The sequence below is a fragment of the Populus nigra genome, chromosome 2, assembly GCF_951802175.1.
Source record: "Populus nigra chromosome 2, ddPopNigr1.1, whole genome shotgun sequence".
Taxonomy (NCBI): Eukaryota; Viridiplantae; Streptophyta; class Magnoliopsida; order Malpighiales; family Salicaceae; genus Populus; species Populus nigra.
In genome coordinates, this window is record NC_084853.1 from 36,828,271 (window position 1) to 36,838,517 (window position 10,247).

Consider the following 10,247-nt stretch of genomic DNA (forward strand, 5'->3'; position numbering starts at 1 on the left):
TATTATTGGAAAAATTCAATTATAAGTACTATATATGCAAATTTGTTATAATTAGTTTCTTTTAGTAATTTTTTTCATCTTTTATTGGTCAGATAATATTATGTTGATTTTATTGTTATGTACTCGTTTTGATATATATTTATACATTCTAGGCAAGTCTAGAATTTCTTTATTAATTTGATAGATATTTACATATGATTATTTCACAATTATATATAGATATAATTTTATATTTCAATTTCCCTTTTCAGTATTTTTTGTGTTCAATGTATGTTAGGAAAAATAAAAAGTCACGTCTAAATATATAAATATTTTTAATTTAATATATAAATAGTTTTATTTCGATATTTGTTTAACATGAGACTTTGAAGACATGCAAGTTTCTCCGTAGAATAATATAATTTCACATATAACATATTATTTAAACTTGACGGTGCAATAAACTTAATAATACTAAACTTATCATAATTGTAAAAAAATTATAGATTTAAATCCTTATGTTAAAGTATTGAAGCTTAAGAAAAAAATAATTATATATATAAAAAAGATACAATAATTTTTTTTTATAATGGATTTAGTTTAATACAACTTCACCATGATTTCATATAATTATGTTTTTGAAAAATATTTTCACTTGAAATATATATTAAAATAGATTTTTTTTATCTTCGATATTAACACATCAAAATTATATATATATATATATATATATATATATATATATATATATATATATATATATATAAAACACTAAAAAACATTGATTTTTTAGATTAAACGCACTTTTAAAATGAACAAAAATACAATTCTAAATGCAAAAATAAATGTATCTAACAAAACCAGAGTGAGCACCCATTTTATGCATAATGTGGTGGATAGCGGTAGTGGTAGCATGCTATTTGTATATGCACCTGTTTATTTTTACGTTTCAAAAGTATTTATAAAAAAAATTGAAATTTTTTTATTTTTTTATTTACTTCAAGTTAATTTTTTTGTGTTTTTAAATTATTTTTATTTATTGATATCAAAAATAATTTTTAAAAAATAATATTTTAATACATTTTTAAACTAAAACATTTTTAAAACATTACTATTAAATTTTCGAACACCATGTAAAGTACATGGTTTAGAAAATAAAATTGCAATATACATGTCATCTTTGTGTTTTATAACTCTATTAAAGTAGTAATTTTATATATTTTAAAGTATATTTTATTTGAAATATATAAAAATAATATTCTTTTAATTTATTTTTAATATTAGTATATTAAAATAATTAAAAAATATAAAAGAAAATTAAAAAAGAATTAATTTTTATCGTACACCGCGTTACCGATCGCTACGGAAATGTAGAGAAGGAAAATAAAAGAAAACTGTTTGAAAAACTAGTGATATGGTGATATTCTAAAATAGAGGGCAGCAACATTCTTTTTAAACCAACCATCATTAGTACAGCAGAGTATCTTCCAAACTCATTGGAGATTAAAAACCAGTTTTTAGAGAGAGAGAGAGAGGGGAGAGATAGGTTTTTTAGAGTGAGAAAGAGAGGTTACAAATTGCACTTTTCATAATAAAAAAAAAAACTAAAGAAAAACACCAGCAATCAATCAATCAATAAAAAGAAAGAGAGAGAAAATAAAGCTGCCAAAAAATAATAGGCTAGCTTGCCTGTTTTCCGCCGAGTTAATTATGTGTTTGTTGCTTGCTTTTGCTTGTGAAATTTGTTTACAGACATGGGTAAGTGAAACACCAAACCCCACAACAACTTTTACTCACTTTGGTCTTGTTTCTCTGTTTTTGGGTCCGCTTTCTTTTCTTGCTCTCTTTCTTTCATTTCATTTCATGGGGTGTCATAAATTTTCTTCCTTTTTGTTGTCTTGATGGGTTTTGTTTGAAAAGTGATTGTCTTTTGATGATTAAGTTGAAGATTGTTTCTGGGTTTCGATTTCATCAGTGATGGGCAATGCTAGTGGAAAAGGTGACGGTGAAGGCACTTCATCATCAGGAGTTAAATACGGAGGAGAGGAGGGTTATCAGCAAGAGGAGGGTATGGAGTTTGCTGCACATGGTGGGGTTGCACCCATTAGCTATCATCATAGTCAGGGTGTGTATGCAGAGGCAGAGCCCATGGTTCACTCTCCTCCTCGTAATCCTGTGGGATACTTGCAGCCTCCTCCCTTGTTCACGCCACAGGTCTTCTCCTTGTCTTTTTATTTATTTTTTATTTATTACTTTTCGACTTCATGGTTGCCAAATTCTTCTTCTTCTTTTTTTATGCTATTGAAGAGTTAAATAAATATTTCTCTGGTTAAGTAAGGTGGTTAGACCTTTTCTTTTCAATGTTTCTTTGTTGTTATCTATCATTAGGCGTTGTTGCTGCATCTTTCAACCTTCAAGTTGTGTTTATTATCAAGTTATGGAATTTGAAGGTATTAAAAAACTTTGCTTACCAAATTTGGAATAGAATTTGGTGAATTGTACTGATTGTGTTTTTAAGCAAGTTCATATCCTGGTTATTTATCTTAGATGCAGCAGCTTTGTGGAAATCTTTTTCTTGAACTATATAGGTACTTCATTTTGTGAGATGTTTTGGATTCATACCTGCTAGGCTGAGAAAGTCATCCTGGCCCTGCATAATTGTCTTTGGATACTAAACACAGAGAAGATTTGGACATGAAAATGAGGTTGAAGTCAAGGTATCGTGCAATGTATGAAAAACTGATGCTCAGTTGAGAAAGCGCTTCCTGTTTGAGTATGCCTGAAGGGGATATTGCTTTAACTTTCTTCATGGTTTAATGTAATGTATATAAGGAACCTTTTGTTTATATTTCAGGTCCCCATGGCTCCATTACCAAGATCTGGTGAAATGACTCATGCGCCAAATTATGCTTTGGTGCCTAATACAACAGATTTTAGGGGTGTGGTTCCTGAGAATCTGAGAGCTGTGATGATAACATGGAGTTTTGATGGCAAGCAAGTAGCTGTGACTGGATCGTGGGATAATTGGAACAGGAGGTGCGATAAGCTTTTGTGTTTCTCTTTAAGTTCAATCTTCATGTATGCTTTTTCTCCCACAATCTAGCTAATGTTGTAACTTGCCTTTCCTTTCTATCAGGGAACCCTTGCAAAGGATGGGTAAAGATTTCATTATTATGAAGATGCTACCAGCAGGTGTTTACCACTATCGCTTCATTGTTGATGAAAACTTTAGGCATGTTCCAGACCTACCATGGGAGCGTGATGAATCGGGTACTGCTTACAATATTTTGGATGTGCAGGTAATTTGTAGATTTTAGTTTTGTCCTTTTGTTCCTAAATGAAAGACTGAATGTATGAAATTCCTCTTGTAGTTATGCTATACATCAAGTAATACAGGGAAAGGAAATAAGTACAATAGTTAGCAGATTATCCAATTGGCACTAATTTATCCACTTGTTTTAAGAGCGTAGCATATTGCAAAAGTTTGTTGGTCTGAACTTGAACCCTGATATGATAATATAACTGTTATAGCATCTGCTCAGCCAATTCTCATAAATCCGTTTAATTTATCTGTTTTTATGTTTAGTTCTTTATGTAGGGGAAGAGGATTTTGAGTGGAAATACATTCCCGTTATTGCATATGGGAAGCTATGCATACAGAGAGTGAAAATGGAATTCAAGATACTCTATGCGCCACTATGTGTTTGACTAGCTTATATAGGCAAAGATGTATAGACAGAGAAATAATGCTCAGGATAGGCTACCTTCTTCAAGAAGGAATTCTCTGGATATGCTGTGTTTTATCTAGTAAAATGACGTCAGTAATTATATTCAAATGCGGAAACAATGTCCAGGATAGCTTAATGTTCTTCAAGGAAAAGCTAGTGTGTGCTTGACTTTCCACTGTTAGTCATGAGTTGACAACCAGCATGAACGCACATTCATAGTACCTATCGTCCTTTGTGACACATTGAACTTCATTCAAGCTGAAATACGATTCTATATTATTTTTTCCACTTAACAAATCATACCCAAACATTGTCAAAGAATCATCTCAATTCAATAGTTTAAACTATTAAGTGAGGTCTCAAGATATGATTTATATTATTCTCTAACATACCCCCTAAAAAAAAAACCTTTTAAGCTTGAAACTTGTATAGGCTCACACTATCTTATGTTTGATTTTTATCAAATAGATGGGGATAGTGAGATTCAAACTCATGACTGTTTGGTCATCAAGGCTTTAATACCATGTTAAAGAACCAATTCAACCCAATAGCTTAAGCTGTTAAGTGAGGTCCCAAGATATGATTTATATTATTTTCTAACAAACCTTTCTTCTTGGTGTGACAATGATCTTTCTAAAGCATATGTGGTAGCCTAAACCATAAAGATCTGTAGCTCCAGAACTCGGAGCATGCAAAGAAACTGAAACCAAAAAATATCATGCAACCAAACATAAATGAATCATAACACTTAGTCACAAGTTTGTTAATTTTCAGTGTATTTATTATGCACAAGGGCAGCTGAAGTTGAAATTCTAGTTTTTATGGCTACCCTCGCAGTAATAAAAGAATGAAGATGAACAAGGTCGTGGCTTAGTCACTTAATTATTGTAGATTTCCGCTGTGTCCTGCTTTTTACATCTCCACAACAACCCATGTTATTGCAACATGCTACCTATTGAACAAATTTGTGGTCTTAATATCTTATTGCTTCACCCTTATTTGATTTGGGAGCAATTCAGTGATATTGGACAAGATAAGTTCAATTATCTATTCATTTTTTAATTATTGCATTACCTCTGAGTTACATTGTGCATAAACAAGTCCATATATACATGGTGCATGCTGTTGCTACATCTACATTTCCTCTTGTCATTTTTTTGTGCTTTTGCATGTTTAGTGTTTCTGAGGAATATAGCAGCCGAAGCGCTTTCTACAGTTGCTGTTTTTCTTGACTGTCTTTGCACACTCAAAATTAGCACATGGATTTTATCAAAAATTTTGGTCATGGTGTATGTAATGAATGTCACATGACGATCTTTTATGGACATTGGAGATGAGAATTGTTGATGTCTTTTAACCAACCTCTACTCATTTTGAGGCTCAATTTCCATCTAGATGAAAAGAGATGCTTTTCCAGCCACGATGCTCAGCACAAAGGCGAGAAACTTTTTATCCTAGAATTTCTATCTCTTGCTCGGGTATCTTTCTAGCATTTCTAATTATACAACCAAAATTAATGTGTTACTGACATATCCGGGTATGTCTCAAATCGCTGTGATTTCAGCATATCTTTGAATAAATTTATCGATGGGACTTCTGAATCCATTCCACAAATCTTGCTTAATTGCTGCTTCTCTTCTCGCTATGATAGCTCTAGTGATATGCTAACGTTACCAATGTTTGTGTCCATAAACTTTATGTGCTCTTTGATTTGTTTTCATTGTTACAATGTGATGTGCAGGAGTACGTTCCAGAAGCTCCAGAAAGTCTGTCTGAGTTTGAATCTTCTCCTTCCCCAGTTTCAAGCTACAATAATGAATCTCTGAATGACAATGATTTTGGCAAGCTTCCACCTGATATACCTCCACAACTGCAATTAACACCATTAAGCGAACAATCTTCTGCTACGGACGGTTACAAATCACAGCGAAGGCCTCGGCATGCAGTGTTGAACCATCTTTATATTCAAAACAGCCGAGGTGAGCCCGTTGCACTTGGCTCAACAAATCGCTTTCTCCAGAAGTATGTAACAGTAGTACTATACAAACCCACAAGGAGGTGAAGCCATACCGTATTCTTTAAACTTCTAGATGCTAGAGTTGGATTTTGTTTGATGCAAGTATCATTGTTAAAAAGAATTAAGATTTCCAGCCCATGGAAATAGTTAAGTTGAGGAAAGAGTTAGCATAGTAAAAGGTTGAATTCTTTACCACAGGCTTGCTTATTTAGTTGCTGCTCATTCTGAGAATTATATATTGGTAATGTGTTTGTGTGTCTCTTATTCTAACAACTCTTCTTTTTCCAACATCCATTCACCTTAGCCTGGCTTCATGTTACAAAGAAGTATGAGCTCTACAGTTTTAGTTTATGGGTTTTAAGTGTTATCGTAGCATTTTGAGTGCCCAAAAACAAATCTCTGAGGTAATTAATCTGCTCATATATGCAAGAATTGACAAGCAATTACAAGAAAAACCCATCGTCTAGTTCTCATTGTGAACTGCAGTCACAGTATGAATACTCAAAATGTGGTTTACAAACAGAGTACATATCTGAGAACTCTTAAGGATTGGGAAGTATAAATAAACTCAATCACACAGAACAACCATGTCAGTAGTCTGCTTGTTGCTCTGACTCTCACCTTACAGGAACCTTAATCCAGCCATTAGCAAAAGCAATGGCTAAGATCACAAAGGGAGTTGACATGCCAAATATAATGATGTAAGGAAGTGGTGTCTTCATGGGATTCTCTCCTTCCCTTTCTCCTGCAGTCTGCCAATACCTGCAATTAAGCGACACCACAACACATGTTTTGATAGAAGCACAAAAACAAATCGTCGAGGCAGGGAAGTAGAGAGAACTGAGTGCTTACTGTTCTGGTTCTTGTTCTCTGGTTATAAATTTCTTCTTCCCTTTCGGCTTGAGTTCTCCATCCCCTTCTCCTAATTAAGAGGGCCAAAATCATCTCCTTTTAGTCAAAAATCATATCAGCCTCATTTTTGGCCAGGCCAAACTCAACCAACAAAGTGAAAAATAAAAACATACGCAGATAGAAATGTACCTAAATTTGCATGGATTTTGAAATGATGAACCCTTTTCTTTGGTGAACTGAGAGTGAAAACCACAGAAGAGAATGATGATGGCTTGGATGGGACGGGAAAGTGGGTGTTGAGAGAAGAAGAGAGAACCACCTTCGCAGCCATGTTTTCACAGGGCAAAAAAGCTGTGTGCGCCCATAAATTCCTTGACTATCACATATATGTCATTAGATTTTTTTATTTTATTTTATTTTTTGATAATATGGATATGGTGCCATGCCAAATATATATTCACTTCAGGATACTAACCTTATCTAAATTCTAAACAACATATACGCCAAGTAAAATGCCCACGTGGCCAATCGTTCTTCTCTTCACATGTGGTGTTGAATCATCAAAATATCTTGTGTTTGGGTTCTATTCATCTAGCTAATTCAACTGTTTCGGTTAGAGCAAAATGAAGAAATTACGGTTTCCATTTCTATTATTGATGCACTCGGCTTTTATAGTGATAATGTTCAAGGAATATGTTATTTTTTATTTCGATAATAAATAATTAAAATATTCATATAATTAATTTTATTTCTTCTTAACTAAACAAGTACCAAATTAATAATAAAATCCTTAATACCTCTAAAAACAGTCATTATCGATAGGATTTAAAGACGAAGATGATAAAGTCAATATATTTTACGGGAAAGATAATAAATGAAAGAAAATGCCTTGAATTCCAAGAACAAGAGTATTTGTTTTTGTTTTTTGGGGTGGTTAATTGATTAGTACTTAAAAGTATATTTTTATCAATGTTTTATATTATCATATTGCACTTAAAATATCATTAAATTCCCTAACTTAAGCATGTTTTATAGTAACAAGTCTGATAATATAAGATATCTTTAATTTATGGTAAATGTTTATTTTAAATGTAGGCATGTTTCATAATTTAGAGAATTGATTGATTTGTTTAACTATTGAAATTGAGAAGACAAAAAGAGAGCTAAACTTGGAGAAGAGATGTTGATTCAATTCAAACTGGTACACCATTCGATTATTGAATCATAACTGGAGCTGTAAAACTTGGATTTAGATCTGGTTTATATGGATGGAAAGCTAAGACATAGGTCTAAAACTTTCATGAGAGTCCAAGATTCAAAATGGCCGTTTTCAAACTCAAATTGTAACAACAAAAAAGATGTTGGAATCTGTCTTGTAGCCTAGATATTATTCAGTATTTAGCCCATATCTCGAGTTTTAGAAGTCCAAATGAGCTTATTCTTGTTTTATTGGAAAGCTGTGATAAATTCTCAGAACTTTCATGAAGACTATTTGTTCAAATTCCGATGTTAGCAATGATGTTTTGTTCAGACAAGAAGATAATGGTTGTTACCAGGTCAAGAGGTTGCCACCCACTCAATAATTAGTCATCAAATCAATAGTTCTGAATTTTAGCCTATAAAAAAAGGCATTTGTCATACATTTAGACATCTTGGTTTTTAGATTAAGATCATATTCTTGCTTTCTTTCTTTATATTTTGTAATGTTTAAGTTTTATTTTATGTTATATTAATCTTTTGTTTATACTTTTCATTTCCTTTCATTTATTTAGTTAACTTATATCTTACTTATATTCTTATCTTATTTATTTATGTTTCTCTATTTCATTATGTTTAGTTAAGTTTACTATGTCAAGGTGAAAAGGTTACACTAATGGTGTAAGAATAAGTATAGTGTAAACTCAACATGGACTTTAATGTTTGATACTAACATGTTTTGTATTTGATATCTTATTCATTCTTAATACTTTACTTGTTAAATGGTTAATCTAGATTTATGTTTTATAATCCTTGGTACAACAAATACTTGATCCTTTCATAATCAATTGTATGATGTAACCGACACCTCTGTTATGAAAGGAACTTGATTTGTTGTTAACATAAATTAACATCATGAATACCTGACAATATTTACAAATATTAATATTATTCAAATAAGATAACTAATGTAATCATGTTAACAATTTATAATCCGATTGGAACCTTCTTGGTGTGTGGTTTCCAGTTGAGTAATAAAAAGAGTTTATACTATATTTATTTGAAATACCATTAGTGGATCCTATAACCTTGACAATTATTTTATCCTTGTTTAATCCTTACATCAATATCCCATAAAATTCTCATAAACTCTTTGTTTTATATATATAGTTCACCTCCATGTGGTTCGACCTCGGTCTTGCTAGGTTATTTATTACTTCGACACTCTTACACTTGGGATAAGACATCAATCTTTTGATTATGTCATTAATGCTCTGAAATATATGCTTTTAGAATAAGAAAAGTTATGAACATTTTACCTGGTTGGTTCAAATGGTATTTATAACCTCTGCACCTTGTCGTTTTCAGGGAAAGAAAATATTGGAAAGTCCTTTGCTTTTGATGGCACTCATGTAGGATAAAAATCTCTTACACATCATTAATCATTCAGGGACACATATCTCTAATACTTCATTAATAAGGGGTAAATATCACTTACAAGTCATTAATAAAATGAAAATATGGTAGGTTCCTAAGGAGACCTTTCATACATCTATTTTTGTTGGTCATGATAACAAATAAAATGTCAATGTTATAACTACCTACCATCGTTAACTAGGTTGTTGCCCTACTTAGTTAACTGAGTTACTAATTTCAAAATCAGGTAAATTATGTGATCTCATTAATGGCTAAGGTGTATAAATATCTAGGCTATCAACACACCAAAGAACCGATTATGATCTCTATATTCATAGATCAAAAACATTTTTCTTAAACCTCATCTTTTTTTTTATTATTAATCTTTATCCTCCATTACACTAACTTAAGCATTAAAGGTTTCCTAGAAACACATATGAGATTGTTTTGCAAGCATTTTAAGCTCATCTAGTCTAGTTTTTTTATTCATTGATCCATCATCAATCATGAAAAGCCTAATGGTCTTTAAAGTTTTATGCAACTTCATCAATGATGTTGTTTGTGGAAATGTCTCCCACCATTTCCACTAGGTTGGGAAATCCTTGCTCCCTTTATGGTCTTATGTCCTAAAGTCATCTTGCCTTTATTTGCCCAAGGTTTTCCTAAGCTAACTAAACAATTTTAAGAGAGTAAATTATAGATAGAAGAGGGAAAGTGTTTAATCATAGTTTTGCGTCTAACACTCTCCAAAAATATCAATGTTTCACCCTCATTTAAAATTTCACTTCTACTCAAAATTATAAGTATTTTTACTTTGATACTAGTGCAACTAACTTCGATTGAATTTTTGCAAAATAAAAAAGTGAGAATTCTTATTTATCAAGTTAATGATAGTTATTGAATGACTAAGGCTACCACATGCTAATAGATATGCCCTATATATGTCAAATCTTTTGCCATGCTAAGATAGTTTTCCAACAAGCCTTCTTCCATCAAGATTGATAAATGATCCTTCAATGCAAGCCTGGAAAGTGAACATAGTGTTGACAAGTTAATAA

The 10,247-nt window shown here is 31.9% G+C and overlaps 2 protein-coding genes across 3 annotated transcripts; one reads left to right on the plus strand and one right to left on the minus strand.

Moving 5' to 3' along the window:
- Positions 1 to 1,445: 1,445 nt before the first annotated feature.
- On the plus strand, positions 1,446 to 5,983 carry LOC133682878 (SNF1-related protein kinase regulatory subunit beta-2-like). The gene is made up of 5 exons (XM_062106422.1): positions 1,446 to 1,737; positions 1,955 to 2,193; positions 2,834 to 3,015; positions 3,116 to 3,278; positions 5,449 to 5,983. Exons 1-5 carry the CDS (start codon positions 1,734 to 1,736, stop codon positions 5,767 to 5,769), a joined length of 909 nt encoding a protein of 302 aa, XP_061962406.1. The 5' UTR covers positions 1,446 to 1,733; the 3' UTR covers positions 5,770 to 5,983.
- A 184-nt stretch (positions 5,984 to 6,167) lies between these two features.
- On the minus strand, positions 6,168 to 7,008 carry LOC133682880 (uncharacterized). 2 transcript variants are annotated; one of them, XM_062106424.1, is made up of 3 exons: positions 6,766 to 7,008; positions 6,577 to 6,640; positions 6,168 to 6,486 (listed from the first exon to the last, which is right to left on the minus strand). In XM_062106424.1, exons 1-3 carry the CDS (start codon positions 6,905 to 6,907, stop codon positions 6,342 to 6,344), a joined length of 351 nt encoding a protein of 116 aa, XP_061962408.1. In that variant the 5' UTR covers positions 6,908 to 7,008; the 3' UTR covers positions 6,168 to 6,341. The 2 variants fall into 2 exon arrangements, with proteins under 2 accessions (XP_061962408.1, XP_061962407.1); XM_062106423.1 differs by having other exon boundaries at positions 6,577 to 6,646; positions 6,766 to 7,005.
- Positions 7,009 to 10,247: the final 3,239 nt, after the last annotated feature.

Excerpts from the sequence above, each read along its gene's own strand:
- LOC133682878 (XM_062106422.1), top strand. Across the intron at positions 2,194-2,833 it reads CTCCCTTGTTCACGCCACAG|GTCCCCATGGCTCCATTACC; the intron begins GTCTTCTCCTTG and ends TTTATATTTCAG. Across the intron at positions 3,016-3,115 it reads TGGGATAATTGGAACAGGAG|GGAACCCTTGCAAAGGATGG; the intron begins GTGCGATAAGCT and ends CCTTTCTATCAG.
- LOC133682880 (XM_062106423.1), bottom strand. The coding sequence starts at position 6,907 with ATGGCTGCGAAGGTGGTTCTCTCTTCTTCTCTCAACACCCACTTTCCC. Across the intron at positions 6,647-6,765 it reads CAAAATCCATGCAAATTTAG|GAGAAGGGGATGGAGAACTC; the intron begins GTACATTTCTAT and ends CCTCTTAATTAG. Across the intron at positions 6,487-6,576 it reads AGAGAACAAGAACCAGAACA|GTATTGGCAGACTGCAGGAG; the intron begins GTAAGCACTCAG and ends GCTTAATTGCAG.